At 48.1% G+C, this 26,424-nt stretch overlaps 1 protein-coding gene across 2 annotated transcripts in view; it reads right to left on the bottom strand.

Moving 5' to 3' along the window:
• Positions 1-26,424, bottom strand: part of adgrd1 (adhesion G protein-coupled receptor D1) — a 349,877-nt gene that overhangs the window by 146,449 nt on the left and 177,004 nt on the right. For both annotated transcript variants that reach the window (XM_086011896.1, XM_086011897.1), the window contains one exon: positions 23,146-23,257. In XM_086011896.1, coding sequence (XP_085868022.1) covers positions 23,146-23,257 — 112 coding nt within the window. The remainder of the gene's footprint in view (positions 1-23,145; positions 23,258-26,424) is intronic.

Genomic DNA, 26,424 nt, shown 5'->3' with positions numbered 1-26,424 from the left:
AGTAACCGATTGGATGACTAAAGAGTATCAGATGTATAGACTTTTGATTGGGTGTCTCACAAGAGACCTTTAAGTAAAATTCCGACACATGGTTAGAGGAAATGTAGCAACATGGGATAGAAAGTTAGTTGACGGATAGGTAACAAAGAGTTTGGGTAAATGTATGTTGCTGAGTTTGGATAAGGGACCAGAGTGGTTTGCACCATGGGTCAGCGTGCTGGGTCCACTCCTGTTAGATGAGTTGGCCTTGTTCACAATCTCAGAATATGCTGACAACACTAAGTAGGGGGTTTGGCAAACAGAGGCAGATTAGTGGAATGAGCAAGTGCAATTAAATGTGAAGAAGTGCGAGCGATTGATGTTGGGAGAGGAAACAAAGAATGGGAATGTACGGTCTGTGGGAAGATAGTGAAGAGTGGAGAGAACAGAGAGACTTAAAGGTTCCAATACAGAATTCTCGGAAAGTGTGAGTGGAGGTAGAGAAAGCCATAAAAAGGCCAAAAGCATTTTGGATTTTACAAATAGACGCATAGAGTAATTATAAGTTTGTACAAAGCATTATTCAGGTCACAGTTCGAGCAGTGCGTGCAGTTTTGGGTGCCCTATTTTCGAAAGGACATCAAAGACACGGCGAGCATCTGGTGCAGATTCACCAGTACGGTGCCAGGGATCGGCAACTATAGTCATGAGGAGAAACTGGAGATAGTGGGATTGTTTCCACTGGAGCAGAGAAGGCGAAGAGGAGATTTAATAAAGGTTTTTAAAATTATGAATAGTGAAAGACTGTTTCCTCTGGTTGGGGACTCAGCGACAAAGGGGTCATCAATTTAAAATTGTCACGGAGAGGGGTTGGGAAAATGTCTTTACACAGATGGCTGTTGGAGATTGTAATACTTGGTTACTGGGAGTGGATGAGGCAGAGGACATCGCACCATTCAAAGGGATCATCATTTAATATTTGAAGCAGAGGAGGATATAGGGCTATGGGGAAAGTGGGGGAATGGGATTAGTTTTTGATTGAATCATAGAAATTTACGGCACAGAAGGAGGCCATTCAGCCCATCGGGTCTGTGCCGGCCGACAAAGAGCTCTCCAGCCTAATCCCACTTTCCAGCTCTTGGTCCGTAGCCCTGTAGGTTACGGCACTCGAAGTGCGTATCCAAGTACTTTTTAAATGTGATGAGGGTTTCTGCCTCTACCACCCTTTCAGGCAGTGAGTTCCAGACCCCCACCACCCTCTGGGTGAAAACAGTTCTCCTCAACTCCCCTCTAAACCTCCGACCAATTACTTTAAATCTGTGCCCCCTGGTTATTGACCTCTCTGCTCAGGGAAATAGGTCCTTTCTATCCACTCGATCTAAGCCCCTCATAATTTTATACACCTCAATTAGGTCTCCCCTCAGCCTCCTCTGTTCCAGAGAAAACAGACCCAGCCTATCCAGTCTTTCCTCATAGCTCAGATTCTCTACTCCCGGCAACATCCTTGTAAATCTCCTCTGTACCCTCTCTAGTGCAATCACATCTTCCCTGTAATGTGGTGACCAGAACTGCACGCCGTACTCTAGCTGTGGCCTAACTAGTGCTTTATACAGTTCAAGCATAACCCCCCTGCTCTTGTATTCTAAACCTCGGCTAATAAAGGGAAGTATCCCGTATGCCTTCTTAACCACCTTATCTACCTGTCCTGCTACCTTCAGGGATCTGAGGACATGCACTCCAAGGTCCCTCTGTTCCTCTACACTTCTCAGTGTCCGACCATTTATTGTGTATTCTCTTGCCTTGTTAGCCCTCCCCAAATGCATTGCCTCACACTTCTCCGGATTGAATTCCATTTGCCACTTTTCTGCCCACCTGACCAGTCCATTGATATCTTCCTGTCGATTGTTTCATCAAAGAGCTAGAATAGACACAATGGGCCAAATGTCCACTTCTGTGCAATAAACTATGATTCAGTAGCCCTAACTTTATTCTCCTAATCCTTAGGCTAGATTTTTTTTATTATTCATTTATAGGATGTGGGCATCGCTGGCAAGGCCGGCATTTATTGCCCATCCCTAATTGCCCTTGAGAAGGTGGTGGTGAGCCGCCTTCTTGAACCGCTGCAGCCCATATCATTCTAGTCACCCTCCTCCGCACTTCTCCAAAGCCTTGATATCCTTCACCATGGATGGGAGCCAAAACTGGATGCAGTTCTCCAAGTTAGAATGGAGCAAGGCTTTATATCGCCGAACCATAGTGCTCTTTGTTTTATACTCCGAGTTACGCAGCCTAAAAGACTATGGGCTAGATTTTCAGTATAGACAGTTTTGGGGCGCTAACCTTAGCGCCCGCCCGAAGTTAGCGCCCGCCCCAAAGTAGCGCCCCGTTGCCGGAAATTCAGTGGCTTCACCCTAAGAGGTTGGTGGAGCGCTAAAAGAGGCGTTCCACTACTATCTTTAGGCGCTAAGCCGGCGGTGCAGAGCGCAACACCCGAGCTTGGGCGCAGCGCACGGCAGACACTCTGGTGCCAGTGAGCTCTTAAAGGGGAAGGGTGCATGTGTTTTTTTCAAAGGCAGAGTCTGGGGGGGAAAACATGAGGAGGAGGAGGAGGAGGAGGAGGAGGCCGGAAACATAAATACACCGTTCACAACAACACACTGGATCCGTCCACACAACACATGCAGACTGCCTTTTATAGTGCAGGAGGAGTGCCCTTTAATTTGCGCTCCCCAGGGTGTGTTGTGTTCCATTTTACAAACGCTCTGGACGCCAGCCGCACAATGGGGCGGTCCGACTGAAGTTTGGATTCGGGGCGGCCAAAGGGCGTTGCACGAGGATGCGACGTCATTTTCTGCGTGCGCATCCGGGCGGCCGCTAAACTTTGCGCCGGCGCTAACGGGCAACTTAATTTGGGGCGGGGCGCAAACTGCGCTGCGCCCGGGCGCTACACACATAGCGCCCGAAAATCACTTCTCTTAAGGCGCTAACTGCTGGCGCAAGCAACTGAAAATCTAGCCCTATGTACTTTCCAGTTCACACCGCTTGTGTAACTTGAATGAGTGATCATTATTACCTTCAGGTCTCTTTCTTGATTCATTACCTTTAACACGTGTCCCTTGCATGGTATAAATCAGCCTGGAATTTCCCAATGATTGGCAGTACATTGCTTTACATTAAATAACATCTGCCACACACAGATCCATTTCCCCAACCTGTTTAAATATTCCCCATACTTGTCTTCCCCTAAATTGATCTTGTGTCTTCTCCAGTCTAATTTATTTCTCTAGTTTAAGTTGTCAGCCGTGGCTCAGGTGTACAGCACTCTTGCCTCGGGATAAGGAAAATCGGAGGTTCAAGTCCCACTCAAGTGACGTGAGCCCATAATCTCAGTCTGACACTCCAGTGCAGTACCGAGGGAGCGCTCAATCAAACTTAGTCTGAAATCATATTCATGTGTTGCAAGAATTCAAACCTGCTAATTAGTTTTTCTGCATCCAGTGATAAAACAGTGAAAGGATGGATTGGTAGATTCGATCTAAACCCATCTCAGTCTAACAGGATATATATTCTTGGCAATAACTTTTTCATAAAGATTTATTAACATGGGATACATGTTTCCATTCTTAAAGGTAAAGTTTTAGATTTTAACATCTACACTAAGAACTATTGACCCATATCCTGTCCCGTCCATGCAGCTCTCTCTTTCTTTCATTTGGACTATGGTCTTGTAACTCTGGCCCTCCCTCCAGTGCCCCATTGGTGGTAGAGCCTTCAAAGACCACGGAACTGCTCTCTGTAGAACGCCCTCACTAACCCTAACCCTAACCCTAATCCTAAACCCTAACCCTAACCCTCGGAACTGCTCTCTGTAGAACGCCCTCACTAACCCTAACCCTAATCCTAAACCCTAACCCTAGGAACTGCTCTCTGTAGAACGCCCTCACTAACCCTAACCCTAAACCCTAACCACGGAACTGCTCTCTGTAGAACGCCCTCACTAACCCTAACCCTAACCCTAACCCTCGGAACTGCTCTCTGTAGAACGCCCTCACTAACCCTAACCCTAATCCTAAACCCTAACCCTAACCCTCGGAACTGCTCTCTGTAGAACGCCCTCACTAACCCTAACCCTAATCCTAAACCCTAACCCTAACCATCCCTCCAGTGCCCCATTGGTGGCAGAGCCTTCAAAGGCCACGGAACTGCTCTCTGTAGAACGCCCTCACTAACCCTAACCCTAATCCTAAACCCTAACCCTAATCTACGGAACTGCTCTCTGTAGAACGCCCTCACTAACCCTAACCCTAACCCACGGAACTGCTCTCTGTAGAACGCCCTCACTAACTCTAACCCTAATCCTAATCCTAAACCCTAACCCTAACCCTCGGAACTGCTCTCTGTAGAACGCCCTAACTCTAACCCTAACCCTACCCCAACCCTCACTAAACCTAACCCTAACCCTACCCCAACCCTCACTAAACCTAACCCTAACCCTACCCTAACCCTCACTAAACCTAACCCTAATGCTAACCCTAACCCTAACCCTAATGCTAACCCTAACCCCCTCACTAACCCTAACCCTTGGAACTGCTCTCTGTAGAACGCCCTCACTAACTCTAACCCTAACCCTACCCCAACCCTCACTAAACCTAACCCTAACCCTATCCCAACCCTCACTAGTTGGGGCTTGTAATAAGGGAACAGCTATTATCATGGGGGATTTTAACTTTCATATTGACTGGACAAATCAAATTGGGCATGGCAGCCTTGAGGAAGAGTTCATAGAGTGTATTAGGGACGGGTTCCTTGAGCAGTATGTAACTGAACCAACCAGGGGGCAGGCAATCTTAGATCTGGTCCTGTGTAATGAGACAGGATTAATAAAAAATGTCCTAGTAAAGGATCCCCTTGGAATGAGTGACCATAATATGGTTGAATTCCAAATGCAGTTTGAGGATGAGAGAGTTGGATCTCAAACCAGCGTACTGAGCTTAAATAAAGGAGACTATGAAGGTATGAGAGTAGAATTGACTAAAGTGGACTGGGAAAACAGATTAAAGTGTAAGACGGTACAAGAGCAGTGGTCTACATTCAAGGAGATATTTCACATCTTTCAAGATAAATATATTCCACTGAGGAAAAAGGGGAATAAAAGAAAAGACAGCCATCCGTGGCTTAGTAAAGTAATAAAGGATAGTATCCGACTGAAAACAAGGGCATATAAAGTAGCCAAATCTAGTGGGAGGCTAGAAGATTGGGAAGCATTTAAAAGCCAGCAAATAATAACTAAAAGATTAATTAAGAAAGGGAAGATAGATTATGAAAGTAAACTAGCAAAAAATATAAAAACAGATAGCAAGAGTTTCTACAGCTATATAAAAAGAAAAAGGGTGGATAAAGTGAACGTTGGTCCCTTAGAGGATGGGACCGGGAAACTAGTGGTGGGGAACATGGAGATGGCAAAGACGCTGAACAAATATTTTGTATCAGTCTTTACAGTAGAGGACACTAAAAATATCCCAACACTGGACAAACAGGGGGCAATGGGGGGGGAGGAGCTAAACATGATTAAAATCACTAAGGAGATGATACTCAGTAAAACAATGGGACTTAAGGCGGATAAATCCCCCGGACCTGATGGCCTACATCCTAGGGTCTTGAGAGAAGTGGCGGTAGGGATTGTGGATGCATTGGTGATTATTTTCCAGAACTCCCTGGACTCAGGAAAGGTCCTGGCAGATGGGAAAACTGCTAATGTAACACCCTTATTTAAGAAGGGAAGTAGACAAAAAGCTGGAAACTATAGACCAGTTAGCCTAACATCTGTGGTTGGCAAAATGTTGGAGTCCATTATTAAGGAAACAGTAACAGAGCATTTGGATAAACATAATTTAATAGGACAGAGTCAGCATGGTTTTATGAAGGGGAAGTCATGTTTGACAAATTTGCTCGAATTCTTTGAGGATGTAACATACAGGGTGGATAAAGGGGAACTAGTGGATGTAGTGTATTTGGACTTCCAAAAGGCATTTGACAAGGTTCCACACAAAAGATTACTGATCAAGATAAGAAATCATGGGATTGGGGGTAATATACTGGCATGGGTGGAAGATTGGCTATCTAACAGAAAACAAAGAGTTGGGATAAATGGTTCATTCTCGGGCTGGCAATCAGTAACTAGTGGTGTTCCGCAGGGGTCAGTGCTGGGACTCCAACTCTTTACAATCTATATTAACGATTTGGAGGAAGGGACCGAGTGCAACATATCCAAGTTTGCCGACGATACAAAGATGGGAGGGAAAGCAGTGAGTGAGGAGGACATAAAAAACCTGCAAAAGGACATAGACAGGCTAAGTAAGTAGGCAGAGATTTGGCAGATGCAATATAATGTTGGAAAGTGTGAGGTTATGCATTTTGGCAGAAAAAATCAAAGAGCAAGTTATTATCTAAATGGAGAGAAACTGCAAAGTGCTACAGTACAAAGGGATCTGGGGGTCCTGGTGCATGAAACACAAAAAGTTAGTATGCAGGTGCAGCAGGTGATCAGGAAGGCCAATGGAATCTTGGCTTTTATTGCAAGGGGGATGGAGTATAAAAACAGGGAAGTCTTGCTGCAGTTATACAGGGTATTGGTGAGGCCACACCTGGAATATTGCGTGCAGTTTTGGTTTCCATATTTAAGAAAAGATATACTTGCTCTCGAGGCGGTTCAGAGAAGGTTCACTCGGTTGATTCCGGAGATGAGGGGGTTGACGTATGAGGAAAGGTTGAGTAGGTTGGGCCTCTACTCATTGGAGTTCAGAAGAATGAGAGGCGATCTTATCGAAACATATAGGATTGTGAGGGGGCTTGATCGGGTGGCTGTGGTGAGGATGTTTCCACTGATGGGTGAGACTAGAACTAGGGGGCATAATCTTAGAATAAGGGGCTGCCCTTTCAAAACTGAGATGAGGAGAAACTTCTTCATTCAGAGGGTAGTAAATCGATGGAATTTGCTACCCCAGAGAGCTGCGGAAGTTGCAACATTAAATAAATTTAAAATGGAGATAGACAGTTTCCTAGCAGATAAGGGAATTAGGGGTTACGGGGAGATGGCAGGGAAGTGGACGTGAGTCTAGATTTGGATCAGCCATGATCCTATTGAATGGCGGAGCAGGCCCGAGGGGCCGTATGGCCTACTCCTGCTCCTATTTCTTATGTTCTTATGTTCTAACCCTAACCCTAATGCTAACCCTAACGCTAACCCTAACCCTAATGCTAACCCTAACTCTAATCCTAACCCTAATGCTAACCCTAACTCTAACTCTAACCCTAATGCTAACCCTAACGCTAACCCTAACTCTAACTCTAACTCTAACTCTAACCCTAACTCTAACCCTAACTCTAACTCTAACTCTAACCTCTCCCCATTGCTACTTCTCTCTCTGCTTTTGAAATCCCGCAGTGCGTATTGATACTGCTGTGCCATCCAATAAGCTCAAGGCAGGGCGGGACTTGTGGCAAACAGTCTATTTAAACAAAGTCTCTACGAACTTCAGCAAACAGAACTTCTGACAAACTGCAGCAAAGTCTCCTGATAAAAGCAGGATTATTTCTCCAGCAATAGTGAATGGAGGATAGTTACATGATACAAATGTGCGTGAAATCAATCCCAGTCACTTACAACTGTGCGGTCTCCGAGCAATGGAGACGGGGGAATTACCCAATCATCTCCATTCTGGTCGGGGTTCTGGTGTCGCTATATGCAGCCTTAAAATCCCCTCAAAACCGTGTTTTTCATCATCTCTCCTAACTCTTCCATTACCAAACAACAGAAAATACTGGAAACACTCAGCAGGCCAGGCAGCATCCGTGGAGAGAGAAACAGAGTTAACGTTTCAGGTCTGGGACCCTTCGTCAGAACTGGAAAAAGCTGGAGATGTAACAGATATTAAGCAGGTGCAGAGACAGGGGTGGGGGGGGTGGGGGGTTAGGAGGGGAGGAAGGAATTGAAGAACATCCTGTACTTTTGTAAGAGGCAGGAAAGATAAAATGTTGCAAATGTGAATGGCAAAAATCATACTGCATGAAAAATGGGGGCAGGGATGATTATCTGAAATTGTTGAACTCGATGTTGAGTCCGGCAGGCTGCAAAATGCCCAATCGAAAGATGAGGTGCTGTTCCTCGAGCTTACGTTGAGTTTCATTGGAACAATGCAATAGCCCGAGGACAGAGAGATCAGAGTGGGAGTGAAGCGGAGGATTAAAGTGACAGGCGACCGGAAGCTCAGGGTCACCCTTACGGACTGAACGGAGGTGTTCCGCAAAGCGATCGCCCAATCTGCGTTTGGTCTCCCCAATGTAGAGGAGACCACATCGTGAGCAGCGAATACAGTATATTAAATTGCAAGAAGTACAAGTAAATCGCTGTTTCACCTGGAAAGGGTGTTTGGGGCCCTGGACAGTGAGAAGGGAGGAGGTATAGGGGCAGGTGTTACATCTCCTGGGTTCAGATTTCCAGCATCTGCAGTATTTTGCTACTATATCTTCTCTAACCAATCAGCCTTTGTTTCTCCTCAGTGAAAAACCTTGTGAACATTGGCTACTTTAATGTGTTATATAGATTGTTGCACAGACTGGGCTTGTATTCCCTCGATTATGGGTGATCTGATCGAGGTGATTAAGATGATTAAAGGAGTTGATGGGGTTCGATCGAGAGAAACTATTTCCTCTGGTGGGGGGAGTCCAGAACAAGGGGGCAGAACCTTAAAATTAGAGCCAGGCCGTTCAGGGGTGATGTCAGGAAGCACTTCTTCACACAAAGGGTTAGTGGAAATCTGGAACTCTCTCCCCCAAAAAGTAGTTGAGGCTGGGGGGGTTCAATTGAAAATTTCAAAACTGAGTGCGATAGATTTCTGTTAGGCAAGAGTATTAAGGGTTACGGAACCACCAAGGCGGGTAAATGGGGTTAAGATGCGGATCAGCCATGATCGGATTGAATGGCGGAGCAGGCTCGAAGGGGCGGAATGGCCTCCTCCTGTCCCTATGATCCTAGTCAGTTAGTTAATGGCAACTTCCCCTTTACATGGGAGAAACTGACGGGCTCATAATGACTCGTTCAACAGTTCTCACAACACAGGTAATAATTAAGGAAATAAAACAATTGGTAAAAGTCAATCATCCAACACAGCACATTCCCCGAGACTGGAACATTAGGATGGTTCTTATCTCACTTTGTTCAATGAGACAGTATATCTTTCCTGTGTTCCTGATGGCTCCAGGTAAATGATCCAGTAAATGAAGCTGCGATTGTTTCATTGACAGAAATGTACAAATTTTGGTAAAAGCGTTTCAATTGCTCATGAATTTCATACGCTCCAAACAGCAGAGGAAACAGATTATCTAGTCAATATCACATTGCTGTTTGTGGGAGCTTGCTGTGCGCAATTTGGCTGCCGCGTTTCCTACATTACAACAGCGACTACACTTCAAAAAGTACTTCATTGGCTGTAAAATGCTTTGGGACATCCAGAGGTCATGAAAGGCGCTATAGAAATGCAAATTCTTTCATGACCTGATAATCTATTTTTAGTGATGTTGGTTGAGGGATAAATATTGACCAGGACATGGGGAGAACTCCCCTGCTCTTCTTCGATATAGTGCCATGGGATCTTTTACATCCACCTGAGAGAGCAGACGGGGCCTCGGTTTAACGTCTCATCCGAAAGACGGCCCCTCCGACAGTGCAGCACTCCCTCAGCACTGCACTGGGAGTGTCAACCTGGATTTTTGTGCTCAAGTCTCTGGAGTGGGACTTGAACCCACGACCTTCTGACTCAGAGGTGAGAGCGAGAGAGAGTGCGGCCCACTGAGTCACAGCTGACACCTGGCTGCAAAAGCACTTGAAGCAGTGGGAAAGAGTTCATAGATTAATTGCAAAATTTCTTATATTTAATTTCTAGGTTGGCTTTTTAGCGCAATGTTCTAAATACAAACCTTTAGGCCACATTCTCAGGAGAAAAGATCATCATTTAATTGCAATGCTTATAACTGCAAGAGAAGTTGAAAAGGATGTAATTACCCAGTTAATCACATACAGCAACTGAAGTTACTTTTAAACTTTTAGATTTTTAGTCAAAATTTAATTTGATTAATTTTTGTCTGATAATCACTTCTATTGTGTCATTTTTTAAACGGCAATTAGATTATTTTATTAGTAATTTTTTTATTCCGCAGGGTAGGTTGTGTAGGCACGGTGCCCCTAGCAGCTTGCTAGGAGCACTATATCCCTGTACAGGCGGTTTAAGTTTGTCAGTTGAATGTTTGGCTCACATTATCAGTTTAAAATTTTACAGTACAGGTTATTGTGAATTTTCCTCACAAGTATTTACCTTCGCATTGCCGATGATGCATTTCCGTCGCCGTTTCAATACAGTAAATTCACCCCCAGCTTTCGGCAGGGAGTTGTGCTCAAACAGATCAAGGGTTGGAGATGCTAGGTGCTAGGCGGCCATTCTGGACCGTCGCCGAAGCCCTTCAGCGATCTCCCTTCAGCCTTGATGACCGATGGCGAAATGCTTGGAAGAACTGCGACAAACAGAATGGATTCCTTAAAGAGGAGCCCACAGTCCAGCCTGAAGGATCAAACCTTCCTCATATAAGAATATAAGAAATAGGAGCAGGAGTCGGCTATTCGGCCCCTCGAGCCTGCTCCGCCATTCAATGAGATCATGGCTGATCATCGACCTCAACTCCACTTTCAAAAAAATCAAAATCAAATCAAAAATCAAATCAACTTTTATTGTCATTGTTAGTGCACAAGTGCAGTACAACGAAATGTAGGCTTGCGGCTCCCGAGAGTGTACATTTGGATTAAGACATTTAAACATTCAACATACATTTGGCTTGTAATACATTAACCTAAACATAACCATAATAAAGTGCATTGGCAGATGTGCAGGCTTTAGAGTTTATTTGTGGAGTTCAGTAGGATGACAGCCCTTGGGAAAGAAGCTGTTCCTAAATCTGGTCATACGGGTGCGAATGCATCTGTAGCGTCTCCCAGATGGCAGGAGGGCGAACAGACTGTGGCTGGGGTGGGTAGGGTCTTTGATGATGGACCGTGACCTCCGTAGACAGCGTTTCTGGTATATGTGCTCTATGGTCGGTAGCCGGGTGCCGGTAATGCGTTGGGCAGTTTTGACTACCCGCTGCAGGGCTTTCCGGTCATAGTAGCTACAGCTGCCATACCATACTGTGATACAGTTTGTCAGGATGCTCTCTATAGTGCAGCGGTAAAAGTTAGAGAGGATCAGGGGTGACAGGTTACATCCCTTCAGCCTCATTAGGAAATATAGGCGCTGCTGGGCCTTCTTCACCAGAGAGGAGGTGTTGAGGGACCAGGAGAGGTCTTCCTGCACTATCCCCTTGATTCCCTTAATATCCAAACATCTATCGATCTCTGTTTTGAATATACTCAACGACTGAGCCTCCACAGCCCTCTGGGGTAGAGAATTCCAACGATTCACCACCCTCTGAGTGAAGACATTTCTCCTCATCTCAGTCCTAAATAGCCGACCCCTTATTCTGAGACTGTGACCCCTGTTTCTAGACTCCCCAGCCAGGGGAAATATCCCCCCTGCCTCTACCCTGTCAAGCCCTGTAAGAATTTTGTATGTTTCAATGAGATCACCTCTCATTCTTCTAAACTCTAGAGAATATAGGCCTAGTCTACTCAATCTCTCCTCATAGGACAATCCCCCCATCCCAGGAATCAGTCTGGTGAACCTTCGTTGCACTCCCTCTATGGCAAGTATATCCTTCCTTAGGTAAGGAGACCAAAACTGTACACAATACTCCAGGAAACTTATAAAATTCTAACAGGACTAGACAGACTAGATGCAGGAAGGATGTTCCCGATGGTCGGGGAGTCCAGGACCAGGGGTCACAGTCTAAGGATAAGGGGTGAGCCATTTAAGACAGAGATGAGGAGGAATTTCTTCACCCAGAGAGTGGTGAACCTGTGGAGTTCTCTACCACAGATATATATATATGTTCAAGAAGGAGTTAGATATATTTCTTAAGGCTAAAGGGATCAAGGGATATGGGGAGAAAGCAGGGACAGGGTACTGAATTTGGATGATCAGCCATGATCTCATTAAATGGCGGAGCAGGCTCGAGGGGTCGAATGGCCTACTCCTGCTCCTATCTTCTGTTTCTATGAGTACTGCGTACAGTTTTGGTCTCCTTATTTAAGGAGGGATATACTTGCATTGGAGGCAGTTCAGAGAAGGTTCACGAGGTTGATTCCAGAGATGAAGGGGTTGTCTTATGAGGAAAGGTTGAGCAGGTTGGGCCTATACTCATTGGAGTTTAGAAGAATGAGAGGGGATCTTATTGAAACATATAAGATTCTGAGGGGACTCGACAGGGTAGATGCTGAGAGGATGTTTCCCCTCGTGGGGGAATCTAGAACTAGGGGGCATAATTTCAGAATAAGGGGTCGCCCATTTAAATCGGAAATGAGGAGGAATTTCTTCTCTCAGAGGGTCGTGAATCTTTGGAATTCTTTACCCCAGAGAGCTGTGGAGGCTGGGTCATTGAATATATTTAAGGTGGAGATAGACAGATTCTTGAACGATAAGGGAGTCAAGGGTTATGGGGAGCGGGCAGGGAAGTGGAGTTGAGGCCAAGATCAGATCAGCCATGATCTTATTGAATGGCGGAGCAGGCTCGAGGGGCCAAATGGCGGAGCAGGCTCGAGGGGCCGAATGGCGGAGCAGGCTCGAGGGGCCGAATGACCGACTCCTGCTCCTAATTCTTATGTTCTTTACTCAATCTCTCCTCATAGGATTTGTCAAACACGATTTCCCTTTCATAAATCCGTGTTGACTCTGCCCAATCCTATTATTATTTTCTAAGTGCCCTGTTACCACGTCCTTAATAATAGATTCTAGCATTTTCCCTACTACTGATGTCAGGCTAACTGGTCTGCAGTTCCCCGTTTTCTCTCTCCCTCCTTTCTTAAATAGTGGGGTTCCATTTGCTACCTTTCAATCTGCGGGAACCGTTCTAGAATCTATGGAATTTTGGAAGATGACAACCAATGTATCCACTATCTCTATAGCCAACTCTTTCAAAACCCGAGGATGTAGGCCATCAGATTCAGGGGATTTATCAGCTTTCAGTCCCATTAATTTCTCCAGTACTATTTTTTTTACTAATACTAATTTCTTTCAGCTCCTCATTCTCGCTAGACCCTTGGTTCTCCACTATTTCTGGGAGTTTTTTGCATCTTCTTCCATGAAGACAGACACAAAGTATTTGTTTAATTTCTCTGCCATTTCCTTATTCCCCATTATAATTTCTCCTGTCTCAGCCTGTAAGGGACCCACATTTACTTTCGCTAATCTTTTCCTTTTTACATACCTATAGAAGCTTTTACAGTCTGTTTTTATGTCTCTCGCTAGTTTACTCTCATTCTATTTTCCCTTTCTTTATCAATTTCTTGGTCCTCTTTTGCTGAATTCTAAACTCCTCCCAATCCTCAAGCTCACTGCTCTTTTTGGCAACATTATAAGCCTCTTCCTTTAATCTAATACTATCTTTAATTTCTCGTTAGCCACGGTTGGAACGCTTTTCCCATGGTGTTTTAGTGCCTTAAGGGAATGTATAGTTGTTGCAATTATGAATAATTTCTTGAAATGTTTGCCATTACTTTTCTACTGTCATATCGTTTAATCTTGTTTCCTAACCTACTGTGGTAAACCACTGTTACCGTTCACAACCGTTCACTATTGTTACACTGTTATTATCACTGTTTACACTGTTATCACTACACAAGGTTACCTCTTGCCACACACGCTGTTATACCTAGGCATACCTCAGCTGACTCCGCCCATGGCTCCGCCTGCTTGCCCAGGTATAAAGGTGACCGCTTGGCTAGTATTCTTCCTTGTTGGAACTGATCACCCACGAGGGTGGGCTCTGTTATTTAGCCAATAAAAACCTATAGTTACTATCTTAACTCGTCGCTTTTCATGGAATGAATTGATAGGTATATCAATTTTATTGGCTAAATTTTGAAATGAGTGGATCGGAGCAGCCAAACGACCAGCCAAACGGCCAGCTACAACAGCCCCAGCAGCCGACCTGGCTGCGAGCCCTCCGACCGCCGTACCTCGATCTAAACCCACAGGCAGCGAATTCAGCCCTCGACTTCGAATCCTACCTGGGAGCCTCCGGCGTGCCTCCGGAATCCAAACTAAGAGTCCTGACAGCCCAGGTGAGCCCTAAAGTATTTGCACTCATCCGAGACCTTGCTACATACGAGGACGCCCTCAACCTGCTAAAAGAGCAGTACCGGAGCCCAGTAAATTCAATGTATGCCAGACATCTCCTAAGATCCCGCTCGCAACAGCCAGGAGAGTCTGTAGATGAATTTTTATGGGCGCTACAAACACTCGGCAGGGACTGTGACTTTAAAGCTGTAACGGCTGCAGAAAATACTGAAGGAAATATCCGCGATGCCTTCGTGAAAGGCCTTCGGTCCGACTACTCACGGCAAAGACTGCTCGAATCAAAGGACCTCGAATTGAAAACAGCTGCAGCCCTCGCTCGCTCCCTGGAAGTGGCCCATCGGGACCTCGAGGCGTACTCCAGGTACAGTGCTGCGCGACCCTGGGACTCGGGCCGACTCCGGCCGCAATACCCCTCGCACCGCCGCCCCTGGGACCTACTACGGCGTCGGTGTCCCGGAATCGATCGGGACCGCCACCCCCGGGACCTGTTGCAGCAGCGGACCTCCGCGATCGGGCCGCTAGCTGCTTCTTCTGTGGCCAGGCGAGACATCAAAGGGCGCGCTGCCCTGCAAGGAACGCGACCTGCTCCGGCTGCAAAAAGAAAGGCCACTTCGTAAACGCCTGCAGGGGGAAAGCCACAGACGCCAGCAGTGCCTTATGTGAGTTGTGGGGGCGGCCATCTTTGATCAAGGCCACAGATGCCAGCATTGCATCATGCGAGTCGTGGGGGCGGCCATCTTTGATCAAGGCCACAGACACCAGCAGTGCCTCATGTGAGTTGTGGGGGCGGTCATCTTCTCCGCCATTTTGTCCAACTTCGTGGGGATCCGCGTCATGGGCGCCGCCATTTTGTTCGCCGCACTCGGCCGCCGTTTTGTCTCCAGACCCGACCACCGCCTCACCTGCAGGCTACAGCAGCTCACTCAGCCATACACTGGCCTCCGTCACGCTTGACCAAGCTCCCCCACATCATCTGTCCAAGTCCATGATGGACATCGAAGTAAACGGCCACGCCACGACCTGCCTGTTCGACAGCGGAAGCACGGAGAGTTTTATTCACCCAGACACGGTGAGCTGCTACTCCCTCACTGTCCGGCCAACGCGCCATCGGATCTCGATGGCGGCGAAGTCCCATTCAACAGACATCAGCGGCTACTGTGTGGTGACCCTGTCGGTTAGGGGCACGGAATATAAAAACTTTAAACTTCTTGTGATGAAATATTCCATTCATCACTCATCAGTATTTCTCTGCCTGTGACTGTGGTTGGTTTCAGTTTCATTTCCATTGTATTGTACTGTGTGTAGGGCTCCGCCCATACCTGGCTCCTATGTAAGCTGGCCCAGCCTGCAGCACATCCAGTACGGCAGACCTCTGGATGGAAGATACATTCTCCTCTGTGTGTTACCTACTAAGTCAATAAAAGCCTTGTTTTGTTTCGCTAACATCGAGTCTCGGATTTATTGAGGCACATCACTTCTCGTCCTGCCCCAGCTCTGCGCTGCCGTCCTACTAGGGTTGGATTTCCAAAGCCACCTTCAAAGTGTCACTTTGGCTTACGGTGGATCCCTCCCCCCACTCAGTCTGCAACCAGCAAAATTTAAACCGCCCGCCGCGTACCACCTGCGGCCTCTCCACCCTTAAAGTCCCGCCCCCCTCCTTGTTCGCTAACCTCACCCGTGACTGTAAACCCGTCGCTACCAAGAGCAGGCGGTACAGCGCCGGGGACAGAGCTTTTATTAGCTCTGAGGTGCAGCGACTCCTGAAGGAGGGCATCGTCGAGGGGAGCACCAGCCCCTGGCGTGCCCAGGTCGTAGTCGTTAAGACCGGCGATAAACACCGCCTGGTCATCGACTACAGCCAAACCATAAACCGGTACACCCAGCAGGACGCATACCCCCTTCCCCGCATATCTGATATGGTCAACCAGATTGCACAGTACCGGGTATTCTCCACCATCGACCTCAAGTCGGCCTATCACCAACTCCCTATCCGCCCTGAGGACCGCCAGTATACCGCCTTCGAGGCGAATGGCCGCCTCTACCACTCCCTTAGGGTTCCCTTCGGTGTCACCAACGGGGTTTCGGTCTTCCAAAGGGAGATGGACTGGATGGTTGACCAGAACGCGCTGCAGGCCACGTTCCCTTATCTAGATAACGTCACCATCTGCGGCCGCGACCAGCAGGACCACGATGTTAATCTGGAGAAATTCCTCCGTACGGCCCAACGGCTGAACCTCACTTACAATAAGGAGAAGTGTGTGTTTAACACCTCGCGCCTTGCCATCCTCGGCTGCGTGGTAGAGAACGGAGTCATCGGCCCCGACCCCGAAAGAATGCGCCCCCTCATGGAGCTTCCCCTCCCCCACTGTCCAAAGGCGCTGAAGAGAACCCTGGGGCTCTTCGCTTACTATGCCCAATGGGTGCCCAATTATGCGGACAAAGCCAGACCCCTCATGAAGTCCACCTCCTTCCCACTGACAGCAGAAGCAGGCGCAGCCTTCTCCCTCATAAAAGGAGACATTGCGAAGGCCACAATGCACGCAGTGGATGAGTCCATCCCTTTCCAAGTGGAAAGCGATGCATCCGACTTCGCCCTAGCTGCAACCCTTAACCAGGTGGGGAGACCTGTGGCCTTCTTCTCAAGGACCCTCCAGGGTCCTGAGATCCGACACTCTTCTGTCGAGAAGGAGGCCCAGGCAATTGTGGAGGCGGTACGACGCTGGAGGCATTACCTGGCAGGCAAACGATTTACCCTCCTCACCGACCAGCGTTCGGTTGCTTTTATGTTTAATAACAAGCTGAAGGGCAAAATCAAGAACGACAAGATCTTGAGGTGGAGAATTGAGCTCTCCACCTACGATTACGATATCTTGTACCGGCCTGGTAAACTCAACGACCCCCCAGATGCTCTATCACGAAGTACATGCGCCAACGCGCAAGTTGATAGACTGCGGACCCTCCACAACGACCTCTGCCACCCCGGGGTCACCAGACTTTACCACTTCATTAAGGCCCGCAACCTGCCCTACTCCATCGAGGAGGTCAGGACCATGACCAGGAACTGCCAAACCTGTGCCGAATGCAAACCGCATTTCTATAGGCCGGACAGAGCAAGCCTGATCAAGGCCACCCGCCCCTTCGAGCGCTTGAGCATCGATTTTAAGGGGCCCCTCCCGTCCTCTGACCGTAATGTGTACTTCCTCAACATTATTGACGAGTACTCCCGTTTCCCCTTTGCCATCCCCTGCCCAGACATGACCAGTACCACGGTCATCAAATGCCTGAACGACCTCTTCGCCTTGTTCGGGTTCCCGAACTATATACATAGCGACCGGGGCGCATCCTTCATGAGCAAGGAACTTCGCCAGTTCCTGCTCGCGAGAGGTATTGCTGCGAGCAGGACCACCAGCTACAACCCCCGGGGGAACGGCCAGGTGGAAAGAGAAAACGCGACAGTTTGGAAGGCCGTCCTCTTAGCCCTAAAGTCTAAGGGCCTCCCAACCTCTCGCTGGCAGGAAGTCCTCCCGGCAGCGCTCCACTCCATCCGGTCACTGCTTTGCACTGCCATTAACGCCACCCCCCATGAACGAATGTTTGTTTTCCCCAGGAAGTCGACTACGGGAACCTCGCTACCAACATGGCTGACTTCTCCGGGGCCCGTCCTGCTGCGGAAGCACGTGAGGACCCATAAAACGGACCCCCTGGTCGAGAGGGTGGACCTCCTGCACGCCAACCCCCAGTACGCCTATGTGGCATACCCAGACGGGCGGGAGGACACTGTCGCCTTGCGAGACCTCGCACCCTCGGGCACCCCTGAGATACCACCGTTACCCCCCACCACTCCCCCAAATCCAGCTCCTGTAGACGGCATGCCGGAACCCCAGGAGCCTTCGTCGACCACGCAGACACCAGCATTAACATCGGATACTGCACCACCGCCGCCGCTGCTGCGCCGATCAGAAAGGCTTACGAGGCCTCCTGAGAGACTGACATACACGAACTGGTAGTACACTTCACCCCGCCGGACTCAATTTTAAACAAGGGGTGAATGTGGTAAACCACTGTTACCGTTCACAACCATTCACTATTGTTACACTGTTGTTATCACTGTTTACACTGTTGTTATCACTACACAAGGTTACCTCTTGCCACGCACGCTGTTATACCTAGGCATACCTCAGCTGACTCCGCCCATGGCTCCGCCTGCTTGCCCAGGTATAAAGGTGACCGCTTGGCTAGTATTCTTCCTTGTTGGAACCGATCACCCACGAGGGTGGGCTCTGTTATTTAGCCAATAAAAACCTATAGTTACTATCTTAACTCGTCGCTTTTCATGGAATGAATTGATAGGTATATCACCTACCTTAGCCAACTCACCTCTCATACCTACGCAGTTTGCTTTGTTCAGGTTTAGGACCCTAGTTTCAGACTTAACTAAATCACTCTCAAACTCAAAATAAAATTCTATCATATTATGATCACTGCTCCCCAGAGGCTCCTTTACTACAAGGTCTCATTGCACGGTACTAGATCTAAAATAGCCAATTCCCTCGTAAGTTCCTTGACATACTGATCTAGAAAAATATCTTGAATGCATTCCATGAACTCTTCCTCTGCACTATTTCTGCAAATTTGGTTTGCCCAGTCGTCTATATGAAAGTTAAAGTTCCCCGTGACTACTGCATTACCCTTGTTACATGCATCTCTAATTTTATGATTTATACTCTGTCCGACACTACAACCACTGTTAGGGGGCCTATAGACTACTCCCACTAGTGTTTTCTGCCCCTTGCTGTTTCTTAGCTCCACCCAAACTGATTCTACATTTTGTTTTTCCGAGCCGAGATCCTTTCTCTCTACTGTCTTTATTACAAACAGTGGACAACCATCAACTACCTCAGAACCGGCCACGGTAGATGCTGCCACCTTCTCCATAGATGGACGATTAAAGCATCCCCACCATGTGACTGTGGAGATCCTAATCAGACCCTGGAGCACGTCATTGAGCACTGCCCTCAAAGGAAATTCGCAGGTAGTCCACAAGATATCCACGCTGTTACACCGGAAGCTTTGGCCTGGATATCTGACTTAGATATTGATATTTAATTTGTTTTTTGCTGCTACTATACGAAAGAAGAAGTCGCTACAAGACTGCTGCCCCACGCTTCCCTGGAGCAGCTGCCATGCGTGGGATCAGTGAACTTACACTAATATACCGAGTGGCATAAATACACATCTGGCGATAATAATGGTCTTCATTCATCCACAAGCCCCAGCATGTACAGGGGTTACAAGGCTTTGTGGATTTATTATTCGGAAAAGAATTTAAGGATGGCATTTTTTAACCAGTTTCTGAAAGTTCAATAGAATAATATATGTCATGGGCAACAAACTGAACTTTAATTTCAGAAGCTAATAAATGGTAAAGGAAAGTCTGTACTGCAGGTAATAACGATGCTGGTAATGTCTTTAATGATGACTTTAAATTCTGGTAAAGGAATGATTGCAAATGTGTTTGATGTTGAATAAATCCAATAAAAAATATATAGGCGCGGGTAAGGTTCTGCCTGTTGCCCTTCACATCCCCCCCACCGCCCCCCCCCCCCCCACCCCGTCACAAGAGGGAGACGCGGGCCCAGGTCATTCCCCATCCCGAGATCCGGATCAGCCTCACTCCCCATCCCAAGATTCGGATCAGCCTCACTCCCCATACCAAGATTCGGATCAGCCTCACTCCCCATACCAAGATCCGGATCGGCCTCACTCCCCATACCAAGATCCGGATCGGCCTCACTCCCCATCCCAAGATTCGGATCAGCCTCACTTCCCATCCCAAGATCTGGATCGGCCTCACTCCCCATCCCGAAATCCGGATCGGCCTCACTCCCCATCCCGAGATCCGGATCGACCTCAATCCCCATCCCGAGATCCGGATCAGCCTCACTCCCCATCCCAAGAGATTCGGATCAGCCTCACTCCCCATCCCAAGAGATCCGGATCAGCCTCACTCCCATCCCAAGAGATCCAGATCAGCCTCACTCCCATCCCAAGAGATCCAGATCAGCCTCACTCCCCATCCCGAGATCCGGATCAGCCTCACTCCCATCCCAAGATCCGGATCGGCCTCACTCCCCATCCCAAGATTCAGATCAGCCTCACTCCCATCCCAAGAGATCCGGATCGCCCTCACACCCATCCCAAGATCCGGATCGGCCTCACTCCCCATCCCGAGATCCGGATCAGCCTCACTCCCTATCCCGAGAGATCCGGATCAGCATCACGCTCCTGGCCTGTGACCCTACGGCAGCGACAGCAACAGCTCCCGCATGGACCTGGGCAGATCGGACAGGCTGAGGTTGTTTTCTTTGGGACAGAGGAGGCTGAGGGGAGACTTATTTAAGGTTTATAAAATGATGAATGGCCTCCTTCTGTGCTGTAAATTTCTATGATTCTACGATCACAAGGCTCTGATCTGCCAACCCTACCCAGAACTTTACTCTCCAAAACCTGGCTCCACATTCCCGGCAGTGGACCCCAGACCAAGAGGTCCTGCTAGTGACTCCACGGCCCAGAGATACTGTGAACTGAACAGACAGATAAGATAATATCTCTAGGTGAATATATAAAAAATCTTGCATCTAGTGCACAGCTGTCACACTTCAAGTGTCAAAAGTATAAAAAATGGAGAGAGAAAGCCAATCATTTCCTGCTGTTTATTCTGACCTTGCTAACCAGGCTTCCCCCTAAGGGCAGGAGGGAGGAATTTACAAGCAGCTGCCAATCTACAGAAACTGAGCATTAGCCTTGAAGGGACAGAGATTGAGATTAATAACAAAACACTCCTGTCCATATAAAACAACTCATCATTCTACTCACTGTGGGAATCTCCTCCAGCAATTATTACAAATGCAGTATTTGTTACTTTTAACACTGTCTTCATACTGTGAGCTCTACTCTTATTCAAAGGCATGTCTTACATGGCTGTCAATTGAATTCTGTGACTAGACTATTTAATTGGGGAAGAAACACAACACTTTGATGGCTGCACCAGTGAACTGCCCAATGGTTTTACCCCTGGCCGGTCGAAGAAGGCAAGCTTCAGCATTCAAGATGGCGGCAGAGTCGAGACCTCAGAAACTTGCTCTGCAGAGCCATCTGCTGGCCAGTGACTGCAACTACACTGTGACATTTGACAGCCCAAATTGACTGGGAAATGTTGAAATAGCAATTTACAATAAAGAAAGCAAAGAAAGACTTGCATTTATATAGCGCCTTTCAGGACTACCGGACGTCTCAAAGCGCTTTGCAGCCAATGAAGTAGAGTCACTGTTATAATGTGGGAAATGCACAGCAAGCTCCCACAAACAGCACTGTGATAATGACCAGATAATCTACTTTAGTGATGTTGGTTGAGGGATAAATATTGGCCAGGACACCGGGGAGAACTCCCCTGCTCTTCTTCGAAATAGTGGCCGTGTGATCTTTTACGCCCACCCGAGAGAGCAGACGGGGCCTCGGTTTAACGTTTCATCCGAAAGACGGCCCCTCCGACAGTGCCGCACTCCCTCAGAACTGCACTGGGAGTGTCAGCCTAGCTTTTTGTACTCAAGTCTCCGGAGTGGGACTTGAACCCACAACCTCCTGACTCAGAGGCGAGGGTGCTGCCCACTGAGCCACAGCTGCTGCTTGTAGTTATACAGCACCTTTAACATGCAGCTAAACGCTGCCATGAGGACGGTGTCAGGGATGCTCAAGTCCACTCCAACTGAGTGGCTCCCGGTGCCGTCCCACATTGCCCCGCCTGCCATTCTCCATGATGCTACCGTGCTCCATGAGATGGAAAAAATCATGAGCAACATCGACCTTCCCATTCACGAAGACTTAAAAATCCCACCATGAAAGTGCTTAAAATCGCACCGGCCATTCTGGGAAACAGCGGCCAGTATTCCTGCAGCTGGTATTGACCCGCTATCCAGATGGACGGAATCGTGGGACGCTCGCAACATAAAGAACCAACACCTCATCACTGACCCAACAGCAGAGGTCCCTGGCTTCGACCTCCCTCGAAGACAATGGACGGCGCTCAACCCAATCCGCACGGGGCACGGACGATGCGGCCGCCCGCTCCACAAGTGGAAGATGAGGGGACGACCCAAAGTGCGACTGTGGCCATGAGTCCCAGACCATGGAACACATCACATCAACCTGCCCACTAAGATCTGTCGCGGGAGGCACCTCATTTCTCCACTCGGCATCTCAGGAGGACATCGAATGGAGAGCCAAACTAGACGTCCCATTAGAAGCTTTTCCCGTCATATGAAAGTAGTAGTAACATCGTAAAATGTCCCAAGGCGGTTTACAGGAGCGATTATCAAACAAAATTTGACACCGAGCCACATAAGGAGATATTAGGGCAGGTGACCAAAAGCTTGGTCAAAGAGGTTGGTTTTAAGGAGCATCTCAAATGAGGAGAGGCGGAGAGGTTTAGGAAGGGAATTCCAGAGCTCGGGGCCCAGGCAGCTGAAGGCACGGCCGCCAATGGTGGAGCGATGGAAATCGGGGATGCTCAAGAGGGCAGATTGTTGGATGGGCCCAAGCTTACGAAGGATGTAAAAGTGGGAGGTCTGGCCAGGAGTGTGTTGGAATAGTCGAGTCTAGAAGTAACAAAGGCATGGATGAGGGTTTCAGCAGTGGATGAGCTGAGGCAGGGTTGGAGACGGGCGATGTTATGGCGGTGGAAGTAGGCGGTCTTGGTGATGGAAAGGAGATACGGTCGAAAGCTCAGCTCGGGGTCAAATAGGAAGTGACAACAGGAAGTCAAGTTTACAGACAGGAAATGTGCATCCTACGCCAGACTGCCCCGTACCCACAATGATTTATCACTTACCGTATCTGGGAAAAAGCGGAAGCTGATCAGCAAAAGAATCTGAGCCACGAGTATGGCAAACGAGAGGTTGGCATGGATGTGGTAACGTTGGTTACGGATCGTGCTCACTGACCTGCCAATTGTTGAGATAGAGTATGAATGAACACAAAAGCACAAAACAACAGCAACAACTTCAATAATAAACTCAATTAATCTCAACATTGACTGGACAAGCCCCGTGGTCAGTGTCGATAGAACACCAGGAATCACAGCTAGTGGCTGCTGGCGTGACTGAATGTGCTCCAACCAAAGCCACTGTAACAACAACAACAACTTGCATTTATATAGCGCCTTTAACCTAGTAAAACGTCCCAAGGTGCTTCACAGGAGCGATTATCAAACACAATTTGACACCGAGCCACATAAGGAGATATTAGGACAGGTGACCCCAAGCTTGGTCAAAGAGGTCGGTTTTAAGGAGTGTCTTAAAGGAGGAAAGAGGCGGAGAGGTTTAGGGAGGGAATTCCAGAGCTCGGGGCCCAGGCAGCTGAAGGCACGGCCGCCAATGGTGGAGCAATTAAAATCGGGGATGCTCAAGAGGGCAGAATTGGAGGAGCGGAGAGATCTCGGGGGGTTGTGGGGCTGGAGGAGATTCTTCTCTTCTTCTTCTTAGGCAGTCCCTCGGAACCGAGGATGACTTGCTCCCACACTAAAAATGAGTTCTCAGGTGACTGATGAGTCCAATGCGGGACCTACAGTCTCTGTCACAGGTGGGGCAGATGGTGGTTGAAGGGGCGGGTGGGTGGGGTTGTCCATGAGGGTCCTGACGTTCCAGGTCCCGAACTTCATTTTAAAGGGTGGAAGATGCCTGTGCGTGAATTCTTTTAACGTGGGGTGGCCGTTGCACACCAGCGACCACACGGGCTTGACAGAGCAAGGTCTTGGTCCAATGGCGAATTACAGAGATAGGGAGGGGGGCGAGGAGGCCGGGGAGGGATTTGAAAACAAGGATGAGAATTTTGAAATCGAGGCGTTGTCAGACCGGGAGCCAATGTAGGTCAGCGAGCACAGGGAGTGATGGGTGAACGGAACTTGGTGCGAGTTAGGACACGGGCAGCAGAGTTTTGTATGAGCTCAAGTTTGCGGAGGGTGGGAGATGCGAGGCCGGCCAGGAGTGCGTTGGAATCATAGACTGAGTATAGAAGCAAGTCAAACAATGGGAATCTGTGCTACAAGCAAACATGTCACACAATATCCGTAAAGAGAAAAGACAATTAAAGTTTCAGACATCAGTCTGTCATCTCACCAGGGGTCCTATATCCAAAACATGGACCTGTCTTTCCTCCTTACAGATTTTGACCGACCAGCTGTGTGTTTCTAGAATTTTCTGTTTGTACTTCAGTTTAGGTACAGGTTGAATAAGTCTGGGATTCAAACAGCTTGCTAGCAGATCCAGATTTATTTTCTTCCTCCCACTCCATGAACCTGATCTCCCCACTTGAACCATTCAACAAAAAGGCAGAGTTGCCAAGCCTGCAGGATTGTCCTGGAGTCCCCAGGAATTGAAGAATGATCTCCAGGACACTCCGCGCTCTCGTTTATTAGTTATCGGAGATGGGGACGGACAGTCAAGAATCATCCAATTGGGTATCGAACAATCTGTTTGAATCACAGAATCCTAGAATGATACAGCGCAGAAGGAGACCATTCAGTCCATCGTGCCTGTGCCGGCTCTTTGAAAGATTCTCTCCAATTAGTCCCACTCCCCCCTGCCCTTTCCCCACAGCCCTGCAAATTTGTCTTTTTCTAGTATTCATCCAATTCACTTTCCAACTGGCGAGGGAAGGCAGTGTTGGGCGACCAATGGCGGAAGCGCAGGGGCGGAGCGCGGTTGGCGGCCAGGAGGTCATGTGATTAAACCTCCTGGATTACGTCCAACCAGGGATGGCGACCCGACCGAAAAGGGGCGGCTATTTCTGCCGACCGCTCCCTGTCCCTCTGCCACCAGCCAAAAGAAAGTGACCTTGCAGTGTGTCAGGGTGAACAGTTTATTCCCTGCTGAAGAGGGTCCCTCCATTATCATCAGCAAGAACTGGGAGATCTGATCAAGGTCTGCGGACCTTGTGTTTCAGCAACAGGCAACCTCCAGTGGAAGCTGATGGCCACTTTTTTATTATTCGTTCATGTGGATCTGGGCGTCGCTGGCAATGCCAGCATTTATTGCCCGTCTCTAATTGCCCTCGAGAAGGTGGTGGTGAGCCGCCTTCTTGAATACAACTGAGTGGCTTGTGAGGCCATTTCAGGGGGCAGTTAAGAGTCAACCACATTGCCGTGGGTCTGGAGTCACACACAGACCGGGTAAGGACGGCAGATTTCCTTCCCTAAAGGACATTAGTGAACCAGATGGGTTTTTACGACAATTCAGTAGTTTCATGGTCACCATTATTGACACTAGCTTGTTATGCTAGATTTATTTTATTACATTTATTTAATTTAAATTCAGCAGCTGCCGTGGTGAGATTTGAAGTCATGATAGCCACTGTGCTACCGTATCGCCAATTAATAGAAAAGGACAAGGGCAGCAGGCGCATGGGAACTCCACCACCTCCACGTTCCCCTCCAAGTCACACACAATCCCGACTTGGAAGTATATCGCCGATCCTTCATCGTCGCTGGGTCAAAATCCTGGAACTCCCTCCCTAACAGCACTGTGGGAGTACCTTCACCACACGGACTGCAGCGGTTCAAGAAGGCAGCTCACCACCACCTTCTCAAGGGCAACTAGGGATGGGCAATAAATGCTGGCCTTGCCAGCGACGCCCACATCCCATAAACAATTTTTTTTTAAATGTCCTTAATACCAAAACTCTGACCACCTCGTCCCTTCACACTAAAGCCACATTAAACTCTTCAGTCACAGAAGTGAGGTGGCCATCCCAATGATTGAACTGCGTGACTCGCTCCCTCTGTTGGGTGCACAGCAGTTACACAAGGCATTCTTAACCCCTGGAGATGAGGTTTTTTTACACTCTGATATTAAAATTTTAGACCTCCCGTCACCTTCACCATATTCCGAAATGCCACTGATTATTTTTTGACGTGTTTGGATGAGTTATTAAGAAAAATTAGAGACCAGAATATGAAATTCAAGCACTGAGGATTCCGCACTAGAATGGCGTCGGAGATTTATAAGGGATGCAACATATTTATTCATGTAAAGTAACTGATGGAGTGTGAAGTCTTCATTTGGGAGGACACTTGAAGGGGAAATCTTTGCAGGGCTGTGAGGAAAGAGCGGGG

The sequence above is a fragment of the Somniosus microcephalus genome, chromosome 19 (assembly GCF_052327205.1).
Source record: "Somniosus microcephalus isolate GS21.2 chromosome 19, FLI_Smic_1.0, whole genome shotgun sequence".
Lineage (NCBI taxonomy): Eukaryota > Metazoa > Chordata > Chondrichthyes > Squaliformes > Somniosidae > Somniosus > Somniosus microcephalus.
Note: the sequence above shows the minus strand (reverse complement) of the source record. Positions and strands in the feature narration are given on the sequence as shown.